A 23695-nucleotide genomic window follows, 5' to 3' on the forward strand; every position below is an offset into this window, starting at 1 on the left:
AAGAGTGTATTGAGGTCTGCAGCTGCTTGGAAATTAAAAGGCTTTTTACTGGATAGTCTGACAGCCCTATGCTAGCCTGGAGTAAGTTTTGTTCTCTCTGAACTCTTATTCACATGTAAAATGCTTTTGGGGTGCCTGGGTGGCTCAGGCGGTTAAAGGTCAGGATCTCAGTTTGTGAGCTCAAGCCCCAAATAGTGGAGCTCTGGCGAGGACAACCGGGAACCTGCTTGGGATCCTCTCTCCCTCTCTGCCCATCCCCAACTCGCACACATAGGCCCTCACTCTAAATTAAAAAAAAAAAAAAAAAAAAATGCTCCTGTATGAAAATGTTTCCTGTAAAGGGCTGTCGCTGTCAACAGGCTCATTTTAGTGTTGTGCTACATGAACAGTAAACCATGGTAGTGCCCATCTACCAGGGAAAGATTAAAAGTGGTCTTACACGGGGGCACCTGGGTGGCTCAGTCGGTTGAGCGTCCGACTTCGGCGCAGGTCACCATCTCGCGGTATGTGAGTTCGAGCCCCGCGTCGGGCTCTGTGCTGACTGCTCAGAGCCTGGAGCTTGTTTCAGATTCTGTGTCTCCCTCTCTTTCTGACCCTCCCCCGTTCATGCTCTCTCTGTCGCAAAAATAAACGTTAAAAAAAAAAAGTGGTCTTACACAGCTAGGTTCCTAGAAATTCTTAATTTTAAACAAGTTCAGAGAAAATGTACTGTTTTCATTTTTGAGAGGGCGTGTGTGAGTGGGGGAGGGGCAGAGAGCAAGGGGGAACAGTTTCTGAAGCAGGCTGTAGGCTGAGAGCAGAGAGCCAGATGGGGGCTCAAAACTCCTGAACCCTGAGATCATGACCGGAGCCGGAGTCAGACACCCCTGAAGTACTTAGGCTATTTAAGGAAGACAATTTAGAGACCAAACAGCCAGGAAAATCTGACTTTTATTTCTTAAATACTGTGAAGGAAGATGGGGGAAATGGTCCCCTGATGAGGGAGGGCCACAAGAGCTAGGGATCATCAGCAAAGGCCCGGTGGGCATTAGGGAAGCGCTGGGGGCTGTAGTTGGGGTCTTCCTGCAGTCGCTTTTGTATATCAGCCCGGAGCTAGAGAGAGAGAGCAAGCAGGTCGGAGGGGCAGCGGTCAGGCCCCTAGGATCCCAGCAAGCACGCAAGGCCATCCCTTAGAAGCTAACACTTCCCCACCAGCCACACTGTCAGCCCAATATGGTATCGCCGAGCCTTCCCAGATACCACTAGGGAAAAACTCTTTAAAAAAATCACATGGTAGCCCCAGACTGACCAGTTCATCTCTGAAAGGATCAGAAAAGAGGGGCCCTAGCCCAACCCCTCCCACTAGACCATCCCTATCCTGCTTCAAGGTGGGGGCACCTGCTGCCTGTAGCTCTCCTGAACCTCTGGTGCCTCCAGGTCCCGGCTCAGGCTCTCGGGGCTCGTCAGGGGCCGAGCTCCGGCTGCCTTAGCTGCCCGGCTCACGGCCTCTGAGAGAAGCAGCTGGGGGCCCTCACCCTGCATCGTCTGGGGGACAGGGGGTCGGGAGGGAAAAGAGGATCAACGTCAGATCCAGTGCCACCACCCAGCTCACCCTTTCCAGGAGTCAACCACTGAGTTCCTATGCTAGTGGAGAGAAGGGGTACAGGCGGTTTTGACAGCAGAAATACCTTCCTAGTTTTATTCGGCTCTGGCCGAAACATGGCATTTGAGTGTGCTGGACTCGCTCTTCAAAATAAGAGGGGCAGGATGAGTCAGGCCAGCCAGCACTCTGAGCTGGCTAGTCCACAAGAGGAAGCCCACCTTAAGGAAAATAGGCCCTAGTCACATTTCTAGCCACCGGGCAGCTGAGGGAGGACAGGACTGCTGGCAAATGCTAACGTGAAGGTGTGCTGCAGCGACCGTGAGCAAGTCAATCCCCGGGAAGGTGTCCTCAGCCATTAAATGACGGGACTAAACTAGGAAGAATTCCTTCTGACTCTGAGTAATTGGATTCTAAACACGACAGGGGAATTTGGATAAAGAGAGATCCTCAGGGAAGAAGCAGACCAACCTTGCGTCTCTTGGCAGGCATACCACTGAGGTAGGCATCGCTCAGGGGAGGCTGCGGCTTTACCTTCCGCTGGCTCTGAATGTCCTGCTGGATAATCGGAACCCACTCCTGGGGATGAAAAGGGGATGAGTAACTGGCACAACTTTCAGCTGCCTTGGCCCACCGGCCCACCTCCCGACACTTACTGGGGGGACTGCGGCCGCCCAAGGTTCTGTCTCAGCTGAAGCTCCATCCTGTTCGTCACGGGAGCCGCCGCCCTCAGGAGCAGGAGGCGGACCTCGGGACATGGCCTCTTCTGCTGTTGTTCCAGGGGCTGGGGAAGCATTCTCCCGCTGGGAGCCAGACACGTGGGAAGACACGGGCTTCAGCATGCCCAGCTCCAGCCCTCCCGCCCCCGGTCCCCCACTCCACATCACCTGGCCCCTCAACTCTCCCTGGTACCTGAGGCTCAGGGGAAGTTCTCTCTGATCCCTGAACTTCCATTGGCTCCTCGGGAAGTGGCTATAAAATTGGACAGAGAAGGAGAACACAGAAAGCCGTCTCAGGCCTCTCCAGTTCCCTCAAGTCCCCTGACCCCAGAGCCCATCTGGGTCCCTTACCTGGGGGGGATCACCAACCCTGCGAACATATCTGAGAATGGCATCAGGGCCTACGGGCATGTGCTCCAAAACCACCTGAAGCCTCAGTCCCATCATAGTGGTCAGCCAGCTCACCAAGGACGGGTTCACCCCACGAGACATGCGACGCTGAGGGCAAAAAGCAGCCTTAGAACACAGCATCTTCAACGAGCTCTTAAAAAGTGTCAAAGAGTAAAGGACGGCAGTTGGGGGAGAAAAAATAAAAACCGCAGGATACCAGAGAGAATGGAAACCCAAGGAAACAGAAGGCTGGGGCTTTGGGGCAGAGGTGGTGCTTACAATTCGACCATTGATGACCGCGGCAAGCTCCATCTGCTGTCCCCCCAAGCAGTGCAGGTTGAGGGCCAGGCATTCAAACAGGCCCTGGTTACACAACTCAAGCAGGCGGGCCCCAAATCCACTGTCTGTGGGCAAGACACAAGGAGGAGATGCTGGCACCCGACAGCTCTGCACATCTAATACCCCCGCCCCCCGACCCCCCAGCCCCGCTGCCCCTGACCTGTGCAGTGCAGCACATGAGCAGCGATGCTATTGAACTGCTCTTGGAGAAATTCCAGGTTTGTCCGGATGATGTCCACCCCTGGCTGAACCTGCACCAAAGACTGAGAAACAACACACACAAAGACCCTCCGAATCAGGAACCCTGGGAGACCAGGAACCGAAAGCGGTAGCAGGAACAGGAGCTACCCTGACAGGACCCAGGAGAAGAGGGAATGTGGAAGGGGTACTCACAAAACTCTCCCGCACGTACTCTTCCAGCCCTGTGATCAACGTGTGGGTTGCCGTCTATGGGGGAAACAGCGCAAGTTTAGATCCAAGCCCCAGCCCTCAAGACACTGCCCTCCCTTCTACCTCCACTAAGTCCAGGGCTTGAGCTGGAGCAATCATAGCTTTAGATGACAGATAAACAGAGTCAGGAATAAATAACAGAAAGTGACAAGAAAGAGAGCTCTGGGGTCCAAGATCTTCATTTACCCGTATGTTACCAGGTGTGGGCTCTTGGCCACCCAGGTAGTGCTGGTGGAAAAAGGATCGCAGCTGGGGCTGGAGCCGCTGCAGTGGCTGGAAATGCCCATGAAGAAGCATCACCACATCCACCATGGAAAAGTTCTGGCACAGCAGAGAGAGTAGGGCCCCAAAGAATCCTAGAGACAGAGACAGAAATCAGCAGCGGCCTCTACCACCTGGCCTGCCCACCCACCACAAGCCCATTGGCCTCATCCCACCTCAGTAATACCCCTCAACAGAGACCATCGACCTATCCCTCCCTGTAGAAGGCCAAGGCACTCCCAATTTGCTCACCGAGGGCCCCATCAGCCCCAGGCTCAAAGATGTTGCTTGATCCACTGAGGCGCTGTATGAAAGCAGCAATACTTTCACTACTGCCAGCCCGAGCCCCCAGGGAGCCTAGCAGGGAGTTCAGCACGCCCTGCACCACGGAGGTAAAAAACTCCGGTGAAAGGCTCTCAAGACCCAGGCCTCCAGGACTCCCTGCGCCACCAGAAGGGGACCCTGGTGGGGGCATGGTCTGCTGCTCTGGGGCTGGGGGTGGGGGTGGGGGTGGTGGTGGGGGCGGAGGGGCCGTCTGCGTCGCCTGGCAAAGAGAAGGAACAAACAACAGAACACAAGGTGAGCACGGAGACAAGGATGTAAAACGACACCAGAAAGGCACAAACCAAGAGGGCCGTGGAAGATGGAGAGCTGTAATCTGCTCTTTACTCCCCAAAGCACAATGCGCACACATAGTTACACAGCGGCAGGATGGGGCAGAGCACCGACCCTCTCTCCCTCTCGATGGGGTAGGTTACAAAGCAACAACACCAATTACTTCGTTTTCACAGCCTCAATTTCCTCATCTCCAAATCGGGGCAGGGGTGGGGGGGAATCCGAGTCCACAAATTCCCAAGGCTCCCTTCCACCAACATGCCACCAGAGACTGTAGCCCAGCAGCAATACCACAGCAACAAGGCACCAGCGCCTGGCCGAGCCAAGGGAAAGGAAGGGTGAGGTGATGAGCAAGCTAGGCACTTACCTGCAGAAAGTCGGTCATGCCCTGGAGAAAGGCAGGGACACCAGGCATTGCCACGGTGATGGTGGGAGAAGCCATGCCAGGCCCTCCGGCCCCTGGCCCCGCAGGACCCAGCAGGTTCCCTAGGAGCTGTGAGAACTGAAGATCGGCCGCTGAGGGTTGAGGGGGTGGAGGCTGGGCGGGCCCCCCGGGGGCAGGACCAGCTGTGGTTGCTGTGTTGGTGGTGCCTGCACTGGCTGAAGCAGTGGCAGGGGCTGGAGGTGGTGCCATTCCTGGGGTCCCCTGAGCTACAGAGGCCAAAAGAAAAAAAGATGAAATCCAGAGAAACGAGACCCCACAGCATTTCCATTCTGATCTTCCCAGCAGGAAAGCAAGAACGAAGGACCTATGAAGAGAACTGGGAAGCACCAGTAAGGAGATTAAGGAGCATCAGCAGGGCCGTGGGAGTGACTACAGCTGGAGACAGGGAAGAACGAGGACTCACCCACAAGAACGGGCTGCATAAGAAGCTGCCCCACGAGGCCGCTCACCATCTGGGCCAAAGAGGCATTGGTACCTAGTCCAGCGCCCTGCTGAAGGGAGAACAAAGGGGGCTTTCAGTCCTGCCCTTTTCATTCCCCACCACAGGATTCTCTCCCCGAACTTCCCCACCAGAACCCCTCCACCCTTACTCACTAGAGTACCCGAGATTGGGGGCCCCCCAGGATGGGAAGGCCGAGCCTGCGGAGGGGTGGGCCGAGCAATCACCACCCGGGTCGGAGCTGTCGGGAAACCCGGCACCTGCTGTCCTGTGGGTGGCAGAGGGGAGAGACCAGAGAGGGCTGAAGGCTGGGCCCCTGACTGCCAGCCAACGGCACCCACCACCGTGGACCGTGCCCCGCCTCCCAAACTTCCCCTTCCAGGTCATTACCTGCGGCCGCGGAGGCAACAGCTGCCACCATGGCCTGATGAGTGATCTGGTGGGCGACGGCGTGCATGAACTCAGGGGGCAGGGAGGGCAGCTGGATGAGGGTGGAGCCTGGGGGGCGGGTCTGATGTAACCTTGAACCTGGACCCCCTTCAGCCCACCCATTCGGCCCTACCCCTTCTCTACCCAGAGCTCTGCCTGCTCTGATGCCCTCACTCTTACCCAGGGTTTGGCCATGACCAGGGGGTCCTAGGGGGCCAGTGGGAGCACTCGGAACTCCACCGGGCTGTGTGCCAGAATCTGGGCAAGGAGACAGAGAGAGTAGCCCTGAGACAGGCGGGGCCAAAGCCTAACTATATCCTCCTGAGACTGGCATCCTTCAGACCGCTACTCCCCCCACCAAAAAGCCTGCCTCTCCCTCCATCTAGACAGGAAGGCGGCACTCCCTTCACCATGCAAACAAAACTGCAAGGACAAGCAGTCACTCCTGCCCCTCCCCATGCATGCCAACTAAAAGTTTCTAGTCTGGTTAACCCTGCTACCTCCATCAGCCCTGACTTCTCCCTTCCCCACCCTCCCTCTCTCACACCTCGCTACAGACCCCCCTCCCAAGCCACGCTGCTCTTCTCTACCAACAACCAATCCTAACTCACCTTGGATGTTCATGTGCATCATGACTACAGGTTCCACACTCTGGTGGGAAATCCGGATGACCCTTGGGTGGCTGGTGGTCGGTGGGGGAGCCGGCCCTGGTGGGGGAACACCCTCAGTTGAGGACTCGACAGTGGTAGAAGTGGGAGCCAGGGATGAGGCCTGCCCAGGACCAGGGGGAGCTGCCTCCGCATTAGAAGTTGGGGGGGGCCGAGTCCCATTCCCCGTCATGGTCACGGTGGTTCCCACGTTGATCTGGAGGAGACAGATGAATGACACAGAAGTGAGTAAAATAAGAGCCTAACCCACGGCACTCCGTGATATACTTCCGAAGTCTCCCCCATTCTCCGTCACTACGTATTTCTAAAGTCCCTACCTCTTCTCACTACTGTCAAACCCGGTAGCTACCCTGGGTCATGCCACCACCAGCCATGCGGTCTCCCTCACACCAGGTTCCTCCCCTCCGACCCACCTGGATGGGAATGGCTGCCTGCTGGAGCACCATGGGGGTGGTGTAGTGAGACATGGGCCGGACCACATGCAGGTGTCGTGGGGGCGCACAGGCCAGGTTGCAGCGCAGGTCAGACAGCGCCACAAAAGTGTTGCCCAGTAGCCGTAGGCTCTCCCCCACCAAGTTGATCAAGCGCTGGTCCTCTTCGCGGCCCTCTTGCTATATCCCCAGGGTCAAGCACAGAAAGGCCAAAAATATTAGGCTAGGACGAACGTCAATAACAAAAGCAGTAACACCTTGGAATGACACCACGTTCTCTACACCCCCAGGCATAGCCTCGGAAGCGTCCAAGTAGACCCAACCTCTATAAATAAATTCTACTTCATGCACACGGAAAGTTTCCTATTACAACAAACCCTACAGCAAATCAGTACAGCATCATCTGCTAAATTTCCTTACTCTGCCTAAGTTTCCTAATTAACCCAAGGTATGAAAAGGTACAAAGACAGCAGGTATCACAGAGATGATGACCCTCCCTATAAACAAGGAAAACATCACTTACGAGTCTACAGAGGAATCATCCTGTTGCAGACAATGTCTTTTTCTGGGGAAAGGATTAGCTGTATTTCGGCCTATTCCATTTGGGACAAATGGGGGTGAGGGGGTAGGCGGGGCTCACGTTGTTGTTGTAGTCCGTGGTGGCGGCAGCGCCCAGAACCTCATAGTAGCGCTGCAGGAAGGGCTGGAGGCGGCTCTCAAGCCGCTGTAGCTCCTGGAGCACTTCAACATACTCCGCAGGGGAAGGATGGCTGTGGGCAACCCCGAGAGGCAGTGAGCCAAGGCTCTCCTCAGACCCCCAACCTCAAAGTTGACACAGACTATACCTGCCCTGTCTGTCCGCAGCCTCCCCGACCCCTGGCCCAATCCCCTCTAGGACGAGCAGAGCATCTGTGCTTTACCTGTACCCACGGGAAGACAAGAGAAAATACACTGCTCCTCCCTTTCCCACCACATGATTCTATACCTGTGATGACAAGAAACTAACTCTGAAGAAAGAGGCGTGGCTTGTGAGAACTCAAGAGAGAGAATCTTAATCAGGCTCAGGAAACACCATCTGGACTTTCTTGCCCCAGGGACAGCAGTGCTTCTGGCTCAGATGCCAACTCTAACCTCATCAGCCGGTCCAGAGCCTCTCCCTGTCCCCCCCCCCCAACACTAGCCCTACAGGAGAGACTGTCAAGCAGCCGTCTTCTCCCATCATACCCTTCTTGGCTCTCACACTTCACTTGGGATCCCCAAACCCCCTCCCAAAGGGTCCCTCTGTTTCTCACTTGGGTGCACTGGTCTCTGGGGCAGGTGTTGGGCCTGCTGGAGCTGGGCCGGAAGGGGTGAGCTCCGGGCTCTGGGCTGGGGCACGCTCCTCCACTTCTTCGGCCTCCATGGGCTCCCGAGAAGGCACTTCACTTTCAACTGGTTCTGATGTTTGAGAACTCAAGGCTACAGACTCCGGGGCCACGGTTGGCGTCTGTGGGGGCGGCTGACTGTGCTGTGCTTGGGGTCCCCCTCGACACTAAAGGGGAGGGATTCAGGATACCAAAGGTAGGATGAGACTGCTGCAGAGAATTACCCAGGACAAAGGAGACTGAGTGGAGAAGGAGCTCTAGCTGGGCTCCCTGAAGGCAGGGCTTTGCATTGGCCTCTTTGATTCCCTAGCCACCAACGTAAAACTTAAATAAGATGCACAACAAATAGCTGTTGTACTTGTGAATTACTAGCAAAATACAAAAAGTATGGTTCACTAAATCCCCACAAAAAAAGAAAGGTCACAAGCTACAACCACAACACAAACTAATAGAAATAGTATCAACTATAGCAATTTAGAAACTAAAAAAGCACGAACTGCTTCTATAATTGAAAGAAGCAGCCGTGAGAATTATCTGACAAGTTTGAAACAAACTTCCCAGATACCAGGCACCCAGAGAATTGGCAGGAACAAGATAGGCTGACAAAGATACTTTTTCCTGCCCCGAAGACTGAAGACTGCAGAGAAGAGACCAGATTAGACAGGGACAATCCAACTGATATGGCCAGTCATGCCTTCACCACCATGCCTTCACCACCACTGGCCTTCACCACCAGGCCAGTCATGCCTTCACCACCAGAGGGGTAAGGGAGAATGAAGAGACAGACAGACCCTAGCCAGCCTTGTCCACTGACCTCCATCCGGGAAAGTAAGGTCTGTATATCTCTGATCATGTGCTGAGCCATCACCAGCCGTACTCGGGGCTCACTCTATGATAAGAGAGGGAAAATCAGGGTACACCTGAGATGAAGCCATGAACTCTACCACCCACTGAACCAGGTCCCAGCCATCTCCTTGGCCAGGTTCAACCCCCACCTCATGGCCTCCTTCTCCCAGATCCCCTTCCCTGACCCTCCCAGGCCCGTGATACCTGAATCGGGGCCTGTTCCATGTTGATGTGAACATCCACAGCAGAGCCGTCACTCTGAGAAAAGGGTAAGGGAAGTTGCTCTGGGAGAAGCCAAATACTAAGGCCCCCACACCTTCAACTCATTCTCTAGAGCCCCACTCTTTTTCTCAAAGACTAAGGTCATATCAGACCTCAGGGCCCTGGAAACCCAATCTAAAGACCAAGATACCTGTCTTATAAGCTCTCTGCCATTACCACAACCAAACCACCCTTCCCACAAAAACTGTCCTATGTGGAACACAAGCTTACAGGAAGATTGAAGGTTCCAACCATGACATAGCTGTTGGCATTCCGGTCATGAACAGAGGCCCCAGGCCCCCGAGTACCAGGCGGGGGTCCCCCACCATGGGTGGCTGAGGCAGACCCTATCCCAGAAGATGCCCCAGAAGGCAGCTGCGTCTGAGGAGGAGCCCGTTCCACCAGGTGAATAACCTTTCCCCCAACATCTGCAGGAAAAAAAAAAAGATACACACCAAAGCATTATATGACAGGTAAGCTCAAGGCCTCAGTTCATCCCTCTAGACAGCTGCCTCAACCTCTAAACTGCCTCCCCCAAACTCTTACTGTATTCCTGGAGCTTCTTATCATCCTGCAGAACTCGTCCCTGATAGATGAGCCGTTGTTTCTCAGAGGGAATGCTGACAGAGGCAGCGATGTGCTCCTTAAATTCCTTTACATTCATCTGCAAGGTAACAGAAATAAAAAACTATCAGCTAATGTAGGAAAGGGAAAGGACAGAAGGCGGACAACTGACTTTTGGGCATGAGGGGTAAAAATCACCCAATCATAAAATTACTACCCATTTGTCTTGATTGTGAGGTAATTATTGTGCAAAGCCCCAAACTAAGACGTGTTAACACCTGTCAAAACAGACAATAAATGTTAACAAAGTTCAGCTTATATGCCCAGAAGAAAATCACAAGGCTGGATACAGAAAAGCTAACTGACCTTCACTTCTCTCCCTGGCTCCCAAAGGAATGTGTGTCTAAAGATACCAATGACCCCTCCCCAAACACAAAATGATACAACTCTGCAATCTCCAAAATAAACGCAATGATAAGGAAGGTGGGGTGGAAAAATCAAGCCAGAAAACTCAACTAAGTACAAAAAGAGAAAAGAGCAAACACTTTCCTAACTGGACAACATACTCTTGGGATGTACCAGAATGTTTACATACATCTAATCACAAAAGTCTACATGGTCTTCTTGTATGTGTTTTAAAAACTACAGACCTCATGATTTTCTCTCCAAGTATTAGAGGAATTAATGGCATAAACAGCTGTGTCTGTGGCATTACAATCAAGACTCAAATTATGCCACAAATACTAGAAAATCCACTCAATAGCCTATTAGGGCTCTACTTGCACTATGGGCTCTGATTTCCAGCCTTTAAAAACAGAGTACAGACTTGACCAATTTTTGCTTTTAAGACTTGTGTTTTGGATCTCCATTCTGTTTCCCTTCCCAAAAGCAAGAGCTAGGTCTGTCCCTTTGGGCTGGGGTTCCCTCATGATGATGGCATAGATTTCCCCCTTCCTCCATATTTCCCTCTGCATGAGTTCTATCACAGTGGAAAAAGGCAGAATGAAATCTGCCTCATCCATACCTTCCCACTCAACAAGCAACACCAGAAAGTATCCTGTCTAGAACATGAACAAAGGAACCGATGAAAGAAGATTTGAGGACCCCCCCCAAAAAAAAAACCAGGCTCTTCTCTCAGAATAAGGGGACTACAAGAGGAAGGGTGAATGGGGGTCTTCCAGAAATACTGGGGTCTCACCTGGGCCCCCACAATAAAGGTCCGAGTCTGAGAGTCCAAGGTCTTCACCAGCACCTCCAGGCTGTCAGGCTCCTCCATACTGGTAGTGGTACTGGTAGTATCACTGGGCTCCATGGCCGACAGCTCTCTAAGGAAGAATGGAGGGAGGGAGGCCTGCTGTCGCCCAAAGCAGATTTTATACACCCGGAAGCCTTCCCAGCCTGAGTCTCCGCCCTAATACCTAAAGAGTTTCTCCCACACAAGCACACACACACACACACCCGCCCCCATCCCCCTTCTGATTCCGGGGCACAGGGAGAGAAACACAAAGGGCAGAAGATCGACGGCACAGAGAGCTGGAAGACGGGGAGATGGGAGGGGCTCCACAGTGCCAATCACAATAAGGGAAGGCCACTCAGGCTAGGAAGCAGGAAAGATAAGAAAAGGAGACCAGTGTCATCATCAGTCGCGATACGACAAAGGCCCCAAAGTTCGGCAAACCCTGGGGGACACGCGAGAGCTGGGGGGGGGGGGGGTCGCGCCAGACTCCGCGGAGACAGTGGTTTCGCGCACGCGCGCCACGCCCATCGAACCCGCCTAAGTCACGACAGACCCGAGATGACGGACACTCACGGGGGGCCAGACTGGCTAGCTGACTGCCCCCCTCTTCCACCTTCCCTCGACGCTCCAGCAGAGCGCCGGAACCAACACACACCAAACACACACCCTCCCCCCCCCACACACACACCCACACACACTACCACCACCCCGGACTCCGCCCCCGACTTCCCCAAGGTACCGTCACTTCCGGTCTCCCCCAACTTGCCACTGATGGCCACTTCCGTTTCCCCGATAGTATTTGGGGATCGCAAGGCGGTACTTCCGGCTCCCCCAGGTCCCCAAGATTTACTTTTGTGGGGCACGATGAGGAAGTTCGCGGCCCTCAACAGTGAGTTCCTTGGGGCGAGACGGGCCGGGGCCGGCCTGGATGGGAGGGAGCCGAGCACCCCGAGGAGCCGCGGCCACCGTCGCCCGGGGGACCGTACTGCGCCTGCGTGCGTCGCTCTACGCATGCGTACACTCTTAGGCACCGCCCACCCCCGCTGACGCTGTTCATTTCTTCTGTGCACGCGCTTGAGCTGTGGGAGGTTGAGGTGGCTACTATAAATGCCTGAAAAAAATTACTAGATGAGACTACGCCTCGAGAAGCTTTGGACAGTTGTATGCAACTTGGAGTTTGGGGACTGGGGATTGCGCCTCATCAATCCATGTTATTAAAGTCGTGGCCGGCAGAGAATTTAAGGCGGCACTGTCCTGGCCTCCTAAAATTCTGTCTTGTCACTCTGGCCCTCGAGGCTCTACTCCTTCGGCGCCTGCGGAAGTCATCCTTTCCTTAGACGGTTGGAGGTGGTTCGCGAGCTGGGCGTGCCGTCGCGTCGTTGGGGCTGACCTCGGTTCTGCTCGGTGGGCGTTTGGCGGGCTGTGGGCGCCATGTTCCTCGCCGGCGAAGTGCGGCCAAGGGGACGCGCCATGTTTTGGAGAAACTAGGATTTACTGTTTTTTAGGACTTTCGTCAAAAAGGGGACCTCAGAGTTTGGGAATTAGGAGCAAATGGCCTCAGATTGGACCGAAACACAAGAATCTGACCCTGGGGTTTTGAAGGGGGTGTTGAAGGGCTTCCGCAAGCCCCGGGTCCGCGGGCAGGCGGGACGGTGTTCGCTGCCTAAGCCCTCCAGCCCACCCGCTGCCCTCGGGCCAGGGCCTTGGCTCCCTGGCGCTGCAACTTTCCCAGCCAGGCCGGTTGCTGCCGGTGTGCCTGCCTGCGGTGTCCATAGCCTTTCTGGGATTCGTAGTTTCTACCCAGGTCCCAAGGACCATTTCGGTTAAGAGTTCTAATAAACACCTGTTTAGAGAGCTCTTGGTTTGTGTCTGCCACTTTACTAAGGGTTTTGCGTACTGTCCTTAAAAGCCTTTCAACACCTAGGATAGTTACTACTTACAATTTATAGATGAATATACCTAGGCGAAAGTAAGTGGCAGAACTGACAAATCCAGACCTACCAGACCGCGGGTAGAGAGAGCACTTCTACCAATAAGTTGTTGTATTTTACATGTATTTGTTTTTTATGATAAAAAGTTACCTGTAAATAGTAATAATGAGCCCTCATATACTCATCGCCCAAATTTTGTTCTTTTAATTAAATCACAAGCGCATAGCAACCTCACCTCTCAGAACAAATTTATTGGCAGTCTGTGGGTTACACATAATCTATTAAGGAAGCCATCTTTCATTGCATTAACTGCTCCACCCACTTGGCTCTCCTTACTATTATTTGAGAACCTAAAAACCACCAGAAACTGTAGTAAGTGCTTTTACAAGCATTAGTTATAGCGAATATTTACTTTGGACTTAACTATGTGCAGGCCTTTGTTAAGGACTTTATGTGCATTGTCTCTTTTAATCCTAGCAGATTGATGATCTGGTCATTTTACAAATAAAAAACAGACAGAGATTCATAAAATTGTCCAAGATCTTAACAAATAGTGGAGTTAGGGTTTGCACCCTCTCTGTCTAACACCCGTACCTATCCTCTAACCGTTAGATTATGTAGCCTCTTGTAGTAATAAATGTTGAGCAAATAGACTCATGTCCGTGAACTTTCTCAAGGGTGTACATATTGTTTCCCCAATTATAAACTTCAGAGGGAAAGTTTTCCATCCACCAGGCCCCAGCGCCTATTTCATACCTGTCCTAAAGAACTTACCAGGTTGTATTGCAATGATTTTTGTTTACATAGCTAGTTTTCCTTTTACTGCTTCAAGGCCAGGGACTATGTCATTCATTTTTATGTCCCTAGGGCTTAGCTGACAAACAGCTGGGACTCAAAACAGTTTGCTAAGTGAATGAATGAATCAGTCCACCTCTCTTCAGTGCTGCACAACACAGCAGAAACCCAGCTCAGATATAAGTTGAAAGGCCATAGGCTTCTACTTAAGAGGGCTCAGCTTTCCTAATTCTTGAGAGACCCTTGGACATGTCAGGGTGTATTCTGGAGTACTGGCATCTAGAAGAGGGGGAGGAAGGCCCAAACACTGTAAGTAATCCAGGCTTGGGTTGGAAAACAAGGTTGAAGTTACTCATTAGCAGGTGAAAGGGTCAAGGGTCAAGGCAAGGGGGCTGGAAGCCGAGTGGACTGAGTAACTAGCCGGGGGAGAGAGCAGTTAAGGCACCAGCCACTTCACGAAGAGCACCAGCTCCCTCCTGCCTGAAGATGTTCTACCAAATATGGGCAGCTCTATTCTACCTCTATGGTATTCTCCTTAACTCCATCTACCAGTGCCCTGAGTTCAGTCAACTGACAACTCAGGGAGTGGATGGGAAAGAGGTATGGACTGCGAATGGGGGGAGCTTATGGTGGGGGCTCTGAAGGATTTGGGTGGGTGGCCTTGAGTGACCAGAAGCCACACTGGGAAAGGGAGAAAGGGCGTGTGTGTTTGTGACAATGAATGCAAGAACAAGTAAAAAAAAATAGTAGTATGGCCATCAATGTGGAGACATGGTAGAATTGGGGGCGGGTGGTTACTCAAGGTGATTGAGAGGAGACAAAGGAAAACTCACTTAATGGCTCCCTGTCATAACCCAAACCTTAGTTGGAAAAAAACAGCCACCACTCCACTCCTAAGTCTTGCTGTCTTAAGAGTGATGATGAAGAGGGGCGCCTGGGTGGCGCAGTCGGTTAAGCGTCCGACTTCAGCCAGGTCACGATCTCGCGGTCCGTGAGTTCGAGCCCCGCGTCGGGCTCTGGGCTGATGGCTCAGAGCCTGGAGCCTGTTTCTGATTCTGTGTCTCCCTCTCTCTCTGCCCCTCCCCCGTTCATGCTCTGTCTCTCTCTGTCCCAAAAATAAAATAAAAATAAGTAAACATTTAAAAAAAAAAAAGAGTGATGATGAAGAGGTTGAATGGATCTTGTAGTGGGGACCCACCCTTTTCTGATCCCCTCCCCCCCACCTGGTTCTCTGCAGTTCCCAGAGCCACACCTGGGCCGGTGGTACTTTATCGCAGGGGCAGCTCCCACCAAGGAGGAATTGGCGACTTTTGACCCTGTGGACAACATTGTTTTCAACATGGCTTCAGGCTCTGCCCCCACACAGCTCCAGCTTCGTGCTACCATCCGCACGTGAGTGGTGAGGAGGCAGAGGCACCAGTAGGTGCAGTCTCTGTTCAAAATATGAGCACCCACCCACAAAGAACTCGGCTCTTTGGGGTATCTGCTATTCTTGGCCCACTGAGTCAACAGTTCTATTAGTTTCCTTCTGAAGAGAGATGGGCCTAACCAACCATACCTTGGTAGCTTGATACTACCAAGGGGATCCAGGCTTCAAAAAGAAGTAGGATAAATTGGGGCGCCTGGGTGGCGCAGTCGGTTAAGCGTCCGACTTCAGCCAGGTCACGATCTCGCGGTCCGGGAGTTCGAGCCCCGCATCAGGCTCTGGGCTGATGGCTCAGAGCCTGGAGCCTGTTTCCGATTCTGTGTCTCCCTCTCTCTCTCCCCCTCCCCCGTTCATGCTCTGTCTCTCTCTGTCCCAAAAATAAATAAACGTTGAAAAAAAAATTAAAAAAAAAAAAAAAAAGAAGTAAGATAAATAGAAGTTGGTATTGTGTGGTTGGGGTGCCACTCAGCCCTTCCTCCTTGTCACCACTTCTGCAGGAAAAATGGGCTCTGTGTGCCCCGGAAATGGATCTACCACCTGACTGAGGGGAGCACAGATCTCAGAACTGAAGGTTGGTTCTCTCCAGCCCTCATGCTCCCCAAGTCCCCTGGGCTTGCTTGGTTTTGCATCTCTGCCCTGACACTCTCCCCACCTCCCCGCCCCATACAGGGCGCCCAGACATGAAGACCAAGCTCTTCTCCAGCTCATGCCCAGGTGGAATCATGCTGAAAGAGTCAGGCCAGGGTTATCAGCGCTTCCTCCTCTACAGTGAGTGGAGATGCCAGGCAGGAAGGGTTGGAGGAAACACTTGGAGGGCAGGAGCCTCTCACTCTGGGTCCTATGATATCATCCCAGGAAGGGCTGGGTGCCTCCATGAGGTTCTCACCAGGGTGGTGCTAAGAAGCAGGGACTTTGATAGGCCTGCCTGGTTATGCCTTGCTCTTCCAGATCGCTCACCACACCCTCCTGAGAAGTGTGTGGAGCAATTTCAGTCCCTGACCTCCTGTTTGGACTCCAAAGCCTTCTTACTGACTCCCAGGAATCAAGGTGAGGGGGTAAAGTCCCACAGAAGAGGACTAGGACTCACCAAGTCTTCTGTGCCAGATGAAAGGGACTCAAGTGATGTCACCGGAGGACATGGCCAAAGGCTGACATCATTAGAATGGCGGTGTTGACACCTCCGTTTGTGTCATAGGCTGTGATGGCATCAGAAGGATGTGGCCAAGAGCTATGATGTCACCCAAGGGAGCCAGGATGGGCTCTGGGCTACTCAAAAGAGAGGTTTCAGAGTTTGTGGTGTATAAATGGGGCAGAGGGGCAGAGATGTAGGGGGAAAGGCCTCAGAGACCCCTTCTTAGATGTGGGGAAAAGCAGGAATGCATTCTCCTCTACCCTGTTACCACCAGTGTTGCCTTTCTTCCTGGATTTCCTTCCTTTTCATCCTCTTTTCTCCCTCCTCCCACCAGAGGCCTGTGCGCTGTCCAGTGACTGACCTGTGGCTTCATCTGTGCCCCAGATGGATACGGTGGGAGCTGCAGTTGTGCTGCAGGGAGAAGCTGGAGACTCCCAGCTCCCTTTCAAGAGTAATAAAGATGGTTTTTCAATCCTCATCTCATTTTGGGTTTGTCTCCAGACATCAATCCCACTACCTCCATTTCAGTACTCCCCCTGGGTCTTCTGCCACCTAAACCCCCAGCTGGACGGCGTCAGGAAGGACACTGAGTGGCGGTATGTCTCACTTTGTAGTGATATATTTAGGATTTGGTGTGACACAGTTATTTATTGCTGAGTGTGCAAACCCCTAACCCCAGAGTGGAGACTGCAAGCTCCAATGCTTCCCCATACTGCCTGTCTGAGCTGCCAATCCCACTGAACTGGCCCTCCTTCCAATACTGCCTGCACCATTCCCACTTCCCTGGCTCCTGGGAACACCCAGACCCTCCCTGCAGGCTCCCTGTCACCTGGGGTCCCTATCCACACCCCCTAATCCACCCACAGAAAAGTCCCATTCTCCTCTAGATGGCTCAGATCCCAAGATCTAAGGGGATCCTTTGGGGCTCCAACCACCCTCTAACCCTAGTCAGAGGTCTGTCTGTCCTGCCTCTGGTCTCCTCCAGCCCTGGGTAGTTTTGAAAGGTAAAGAGGACCCTTTAGTCTTTATTTGTCACCACCACACTTTTTTTTTTCTTTTAAAAAGTAGAGGTGCAAAGAAAAAAAACGAAAGTGGGGGAAACGTAAAAGCAAAAAGTAACAACAGCTGGTGAATTCAAGGGCAATATCCCCATTGTCCATAAACAGATACCCTAAACAGCTCTATTCTCCCCTGTGTGTGAAGGGGGGGCCCTGTGCCCTCATACCCTGGGGTTTATTCCCCATCCCTGAGGTCCCTGTGCTTACAATCTGGGTCATGACCCCCACTCTCCTCCTAAAGGCCACACTATCTTCACCCTTGCTCCCACCCCACTCAGGGTGGGGGCACTACGGTCACCCCCTATCCCGCAGTCACAGCCCCTTTCCCGGATCTCCCCTCCACTCCTCACCCTCCCTCTCCAACTTCTCACCCTCCAAGTCAGTGGCCTCCTCATCCCCACTGGGCTCCCGGAGGCTGACAGCCAGCACTAGGGCCTGTAGGAGACCAAAGAGGCAGGCAAAGTGCAGGGGGTGAGCAGTAAGTAGGCTCAACACAGCATGGAGCCCATGCAGGGCAGCCAGGAAGCACAGCAGCCCATGCAGCCAGAGGCCCACAGGTCCACGCAGGCCCAACGCGTCCAAAGCTGCCCTCAGAGGCCTTGAGCACAGCCCCAGCAGTGCTGAGGCCAGCAGCTCCAACAGGTGCAGAGTCAAGTTGGTTGAGATCTGCAGACACTCCTCTGGGCCCCCCAGGTACTGCAAGGGAGCCCCTGCTCCCCCATCTGGATCCCCCCGTAGCCAGCCCAGCAGTTTCTGATGCCGCCCTGGCTTCTCCACTGGGGCTTCAGGCCCGGTGGGGCTCAGTCCCCCTTCAGGGGACACTCCAGATCTCCTGGTGCCACTTGAGTCCACAGGATCCCGTCCAAGTTTGGGAATGGTCCCTCCAGTCTCCAGTCTCCCAGACTCTTGAGTGTTAGAGATAGTCTTGTCCCACTTGAGGGAATCCATTCTTTTGCTTCCCAGTTGCTCATCTTGGGACTCCCTGCTTGGCTGTGGAGCAGCCCCACAGCTCCTCCGTACCCCTGGGTCTTTGGCCTTGGGAGGCCCCACATCTCCCATGGTTTCTGGGGCACTATCCCAGTCACTCCCTGAATTCTCAGAGGAGCTGTCCACTGGTCTGGGTTCTGGGGCAGGCAGGTCAGGTTTCATTGGTTTCCGGCGGCCCCAGGGGCGAGGTAGCCAGCCACCAAGTCGTCGCAGGAACATGGCTGGGATGTGTAATGAGCCCCCAAATTCTGCGGCTGCTTCCTAGCACTGCTTAGATTCTCAGGTTTAGGGGTTGAGTGTCTCCTCAAAAGCCAGGATCTGTTCAAGCTCAGAAGAACTGTTATCTTTTTGGTGATTCCTACTCTCAAATCAGAAGTGGCTCCACACTTTCCTGAATGGTCGTGCAGCTTCAAGTGTGACAAGCAGCTTGTTTCCTTTTCAGTTCTGAGGTAAAGAAGGGAGGCACATCCAAATTCTTTCACCACCACCACCCCCCCACCACCCCACCACACAAGATTCAGAACAAGAATCTCAGGATCTGACAAGGCCTGGGTCACCCCCACGGTGACCTCCCTGCGTTTCCGGGTTTCCTTTCCTGCAGGCAGCACCCCAAGTTTCACTCACCAAGGCCACGCCCCAAGGTGCCCCAGAAACTGGGGAGGCGGTGCTCCATCCAAGAAGGAAGGAAGGTGGCCCTGGGTTCTCAGCTGCTCCCAATCTGGAGAGTCCTGAACTGCTGACCTAAGGGAGCTCAAGAATAGGCAGTCTCCTATTGGGGGGTTAGGAGAGAGGTGTTGAGCAAATTCCACTCAGCAGCGTTCTTCCTTTGATTTAGAGACCTATGAATCCTACAAAGCGGCCCGACCGGGACCCGAGCACGCAGCTGAGACGCGGCCTCCGCAAGGTCAGGCCAGAAATATCTTGGGAGATCCTCGTCTCGAGGCCAAGCGCGGGCCTGCCTGGGGATCCAGGCGTCCGGGAGCTGTGCGCTGCGACCCCTCCCGGGCCCGGCGTCGGGGCCGCGGCCTCACCAAGCCTTCTGGAGCCGCAGAGCCCGGAAGTAGCTGCACCGGGGCTGGAGGGACAGACGGGGGCGGAGCCCGAAGCTCGCGGGGCGGACCCTGCGGATCCACCGCCCCCCGCGCCCCCGCGCCTTTAGTACGCGCCACTCCGCAGGGCGCGAGTGGAGATCAGGCAGGGCCAGGGCCTGAGTGTAAACCTAGCCCCCCATTTTCGTCGCCCACAGGTGTTCCCCTAAACTCGCCCGCTCCCTTTAGTCCCCTGCCCTTTGGTTCTTCCCTGCAACACCCCCCACCACCACCACTCCTTCCCATGTCCAGGACTTCATGGAAGGGTTTTCCGAAAAAGAAAGGTGCTTTTCTGGGACTCGTGTAGCTCTTCCCTGCCGTTCTACGCAGATTTTACTTCCTGGATCTGACAACAGTGAACTCTCCATGTGCCTGGCACCTGGCATGAGCAGCGGGAAGGAGGGGGAAGAGGGAGGGAAAGACAAGTGCAGACAAACAGAATGTGCTGCTTGCCCTCAGTTTTCAGATAGTAAAATGAAGAACCTTGACTTAAAGGTTACATTTGGGAGGCCAGAGTTCTGGCTCTAGGTTAGCTAACATAGTAGAGGATGTATATTCCTAGGCCCTCCCACCCATTGGCCTCTTCCTGCAAGATCCTACCTACTCTCATGACCTCTGTCAGCCTTCCCAGGTTTCCCCTAACACCATGCATTTTATATTGATCACACAGCCACCTCCTCCTCTATGAGCAATTAGAAGGTTGGGAATTTTTTTTATTACTCTTCTTAGCATGTAGTATACGAACTTGTTTAAACTCAGTGATTGAATAAAAACAATGATTGAATTGGCTAGAGTAGTCAGGAGATCCTTCCTGGGGTAGGTGAGACTTGCATAGAACTTGGGCCATTCCTGGTTCAGGGGATTCAAAGAATAGGTGGGGCATTCCAGGCAGGAGCTAGGATGTGGAAGCGAACCAGACTGGCAAGGAGGTGACCCTATTATGCCACCCGGCTGAGGTGGGACTTGCGTGTGGCCCCTAGACTTGTTTGGTTTTCCCACAATAGCTTCCAGAAAAGTAAATAAAACACAAAAGAGGGAGAAGATTGATTTATTTTTCAATGGTCAGCCCCTCTCTCCCAAAGGCAGAGCCCACTAAACAAAACCTGAGGATCTAGAAACTGGGCAGACCCCAGGAAGTAAAAGCCAAAGTGCGTACGTCCAAGTTCAGACTTAGCAATAGACCATGATCAGACCTTACCAAGGTCACAACTCAAGGTTCATGTATGTCCTTAGGTCCCGCTCCCAGGCCCTGTCCTTCTCCTTCTGCTTTCTTTCCTCCCTGCGGCTCAGTGTGGTCACCCGAGGGGTTCTCTCCCTCCCAGCCACAGCCCGAGTATCCCGAGCCAGGAAGTGTGTGACTCGGGGTTGGGGTACTGATCTGTAGCCTAGTCCTTCTTGGTCCCTCTTGAGGACAGTAGGGATGGGGTTGGTGCGGCCCTCACCCCGGGGTCCCAGCCCCATTCCAGGCTCCCAGCCTCCCCTCAGCAGCAGCTTGAAGCCTGGGCTGGAGGTAGGCACCCCAAGGGGCAAGTTGGGGGACCTGAGATCGCGGGACAGTGACAGTAGGTGAGCAGTGGATGTACAATGGTTAGAGTCTTGGAAGTGGGCATCGCAGGTCTCACAGTACCGGGGGGAGGGTGATTGTGACCTGCAGAGAAAAAAGAGAAAGAGTTGAGGGCAGGGGAAGGGTTGAGGCCTCAGAGGGGGGTGGCAAGGTGGGAAGTCCTTCTAGTCTTTCTGTTAAAAAACAAACTGCCTTCCAATCCACTTAGCAATGAGGGACCCAGAAGGGAACAGCTAGGAGAAGAAATAGCAACCAGGCTTCACAAGCTCTTGGCAAAGCATAATTATTTATAAGGCACTTATTATACGGGAAGCATCGTTCTAGTACTTTACATATATTGGTCCATTAAATCCTAACAACCCTACAACAAAAGTGATCTTATTGCCCCCATTTCTCAGATAAAGAAAATGAGGGACATAAAAATTAGATTAATTGCCCAAGTAAGTAGTCAGAATTTGGACCCAGGGAGATCATGTTCATTACTACTCTACTACACTGCCTTATCAGCCTACACTGGGGGATCGGGGAGAGAACCCTTCAGCTCTGTTCTGAACCCTCTGGTATAGAGGGGCTAGGAAAGACAGAACACACTGAAAGAGGCATGGGCTAAGGCGTCCCCTCACCGGTTCTCTGGACTCCTTGTCTCTCCATGGCTCTCTCTGACCATGCGGGCCACCTCAGGGAAGCCTGCTTCTTCAGCCAGCTGAGCAGCATCCTTGCCACCCAGCTCACAGACCCCTACCCAGGCAGCTCCACGGCCCAGGAGATAGCGCACAGCAGGTCCCTGGCCTGCTCGAGCAGCACACATCAAGGGGGTCCACCAGAAGGCATCCCGAGCATTGATGTTGCCCCCAGCTCCCCCTGCCTCACGGGGATCCAACAGCCTTCTTAGTTCTGCTAGGTCACCCTCTTGGGCTGCCCTCAGTATCCACTGGGTCATTTTGTCCTCCGCCTCAAGGGATCTCCTTTGTCCATGTCCTCCTGAGGTTCCTGCAGCAGCTTCCCTCATTATTCTTCTCTTCTTCCTCTTTCTCTTACTGGCAGGTTCAGGCTGAGATCTCTGGGATTCAGGGGCACTGCTTTCGTCGCCAATCAGGGCCTCATAGAATGCCCGGGCTGCAGCCCCATCCAGGGTGGGCTCCAGTTCTTCAGGCTGTGACTGCTGCTGCCCATCTTTCCAGAGGTCACTGGCACTGGTGGCCGGGGTGAAGGTGATGAGGGAGGGCCTGGACATGGCTCTTGGGTAAACTGGGAGGATGAGACTAGACAAAGGGAGGCTGAGACAAGCAAACCAATCGCTTCGTGGCTCCGCATTGACCAGAGCCACCTCCGGAGACCTGCTGGGATGAGGAAAAATACCCTTAAAGTCAAAAAACCCTCTCACTCCCTAAGTGAGCCCACAACCTAGGACTCTGCAGGGCCTAAGGACCATAGGTCATGTGGAAAAACAGAACCCTACAATAACAGCCCATGCCCCTTACTAAAGGTTAATTTAACAAAGACTCAGTGAGAGTTGCCACCAACCCCATCCTCAACAACAATAAATAAAAACAGCTTCTATCTAAAACTATTTGACCACCAGTTAAGACATACCATTAAGGAAACAATCAGCCTGGCCCTTTAAATCTTCCTTGATCCTATGGTCGGGGTATTCTTCCCAAACAAGAACAGACTTTAACACTTCTACGGAAGCAAGAAGCTGATTTAAGGGAGAAGCTCCAGTCTTGGTAGTCTCCGTACGGCAAATAGCACTACTTTAAGCAAAGGAGCTGACGATCAAATAGCCACACGACCCCTAACACGCATGCGGGACTGGAAAAAAACAACAAAACAACACAAAACATTACTTGAGGACGCAGGCCTGTGCTAAGCGCCAGGTTCAGCTTCCCCACCCTGGGACCTTTTCCAGAGCATCCGCTCAAAATACCACGTGCTTAAGTAGCGCGAGGACAGTCTGTCGGTTGGGGTCCTACTTTTACATAACGCCCCCACAATGCCTCTTGCCTCCCTGAACGTGGCCCCCTCTCCGAGCTCATTTTTTGGAACTGGGAAACCACTCTCTGAGTTAAGAAAGGCTCTGAGTTGGCGGAAGGAAACCTGTGGAATGCACAGAAGCTGTGAAATGAAATAACATCACCCTGCCCCTCACCATTATTCTGACCAGGGTTCGAAGGTCATACTTAGTGCCCGCAGCATAAGGCCCCCTTCAAGCCCTAAGAGGAAATGGAGAAGTGCAAGGGGACGAGCAACAGAATGGCTGGCGCCACCTCAGGTTAGAGCACGGGGCCGTCCCGGTTCTCACATCGCTCACCTCAGCCGAGCCCACCCTACCGAAGTCCCTCAGCAGGGAGCCCGGCCTCACCTCCCGCCCGAGGAGACCAGACCCCGGGGTGAAACACAAAGTTCCCCCCGCCCCCCTCACCGCGAAGCCTCCAGTGGCGGGCCTAACTCGGGCGAGGGGCTCGATAGGCAATAAGGACCGGCCGGTTAGCCGGGGATGAGGTCAGTCCCCTGAGTAGGAGGGGAGCGCCTGGGACACAACCTCGCTGCGTGAGGGGAGCTGCAGGAAACCAACCAGCCAGCCAGCCTCGTTCACTTCCCCGCCCCCTCACGGCCCCTCAGTCGCGGGATCCTACGACTATATTTCCCAGGCTCCCCGGCCCAGAACGGGTACTGG

At 53.5% G+C, this 23695-nt stretch overlaps 4 protein-coding genes across 54 annotated transcripts; 1 reads left to right on the top strand and 3 right to left on the bottom strand.

Annotated features, from left to right (window-relative positions):
- Positions 1–912: 912 nt before the first annotated feature.
- BAG6 (BAG cochaperone 6) lies at positions 913–12066 on the bottom strand. Of its 43 annotated transcripts, none has more exons than XM_043571736.1 (26): positions 11777–12047; positions 10999–11125; positions 9783–9900; positions 9468–9664; positions 9180–9233; positions 8944–9018; positions 8058–8296; positions 7406–7535; positions 6748–6945; positions 6278–6530; positions 5847–5924; positions 5628–5735; positions 5393–5505; positions 5202–5286; positions 4721–5004; positions 3991–4282; positions 3664–3833; positions 3421–3474; positions 3188–3290; positions 2968–3092; positions 2650–2796; positions 2492–2551; positions 2236–2382; positions 2051–2158; positions 1378–1524; positions 913–1092 (listed from the first exon to the last, which is right to left on the bottom strand). In XM_043571736.1, exons 2-26 carry the CDS (start codon positions 11110–11112, stop codon positions 997–999), a joined length of 3495 nt encoding a protein of 1164 aa, XP_043427671.1. In that variant the 5' UTR covers positions 11113–11125; positions 11777–12047; the 3' UTR covers positions 913–996. The 43 variants fall into 43 exon arrangements, with proteins under 43 accessions (XP_043427671.1, XP_043427668.1, XP_043427670.1 ...); XM_043571733.1 differs by having other exon boundaries at positions 5202–5289; XM_043571735.1 differs by lacking the exon at positions 11777–12047 and adding an exon at positions 11611–11763 and having other exon boundaries at positions 5202–5289.
- Positions 12067–13911: 1845 nt separating this feature from the next.
- On the top strand, positions 13912–16799 carry APOM (apolipoprotein M). 2 transcript variants are annotated; one of them, XM_043571791.1, is made up of 6 exons: positions 13942–14363; positions 15001–15155; positions 15687–15760; positions 15859–15957; positions 16138–16236; positions 16656–16799. In XM_043571791.1, exons 1-6 carry the CDS (start codon positions 14250–14252, stop codon positions 16679–16681), a joined length of 567 nt encoding a protein of 188 aa, XP_043427726.1. In that variant the 5' UTR covers positions 13942–14249; the 3' UTR covers positions 16682–16799. The 2 variants fall into 2 exon arrangements, with proteins under 2 accessions (XP_043427727.1, XP_043427726.1); XM_043571792.1 differs by lacking the exon at positions 15859–15957 and having other exon boundaries at positions 13912–14363.
- Positions 16800–16924: 125 nt separating this feature from the next.
- Positions 16925–18585, bottom strand: CB2H6orf47 (chromosome B2 C6orf47 homolog). Its single transcript, XM_043571787.1, has one exon. It carries the CDS (start codon positions 18583–18585, stop codon positions 17692–17694), a length of 894 nt encoding a protein of 297 aa, XP_043427722.1. The 3' UTR covers positions 16925–17691.
- A 1901-nt stretch (positions 18586–20486) lies between these two features.
- GPANK1 (G-patch domain and ankyrin repeats 1) lies at positions 20487–23688 on the bottom strand. 8 transcript variants are annotated; one of them, XM_043571778.1, is made up of 4 exons: positions 23441–23688; positions 22612–22830; positions 21642–22358; positions 20487–21102 (listed from the first exon to the last, which is right to left on the bottom strand). In XM_043571778.1, the coding sequence occupies exons 3-4, from the start codon at positions 22250–22252 to the stop codon at positions 20658–20660; spliced, it is 1056 nt and encodes a 351-aa protein (XP_043427713.1). In that variant the 5' UTR covers positions 22253–22358; positions 22612–22830; positions 23441–23688; the 3' UTR covers positions 20487–20657. The 8 variants fall into 8 exon arrangements, with proteins under 8 accessions (XP_043427713.1, XP_043427714.1, XP_043427715.1 ...); XM_043571779.1 differs by having other exon boundaries at positions 23561–23681; XM_043571780.1 differs by having other exon boundaries at positions 21642–22355; positions 23441–23681.
- Positions 23689–23695: the final 7 nt, after the last annotated feature.

Source organism: Prionailurus bengalensis (assembly GCF_016509475.1).
Source record: "Prionailurus bengalensis isolate Pbe53 chromosome B2 unlocalized genomic scaffold, Fcat_Pben_1.1_paternal_pri B2_random_Un_scaffold_46, whole genome shotgun sequence".
NCBI lineage: Eukaryota > Metazoa > Chordata > Mammalia > Carnivora > Felidae > Prionailurus > Prionailurus bengalensis.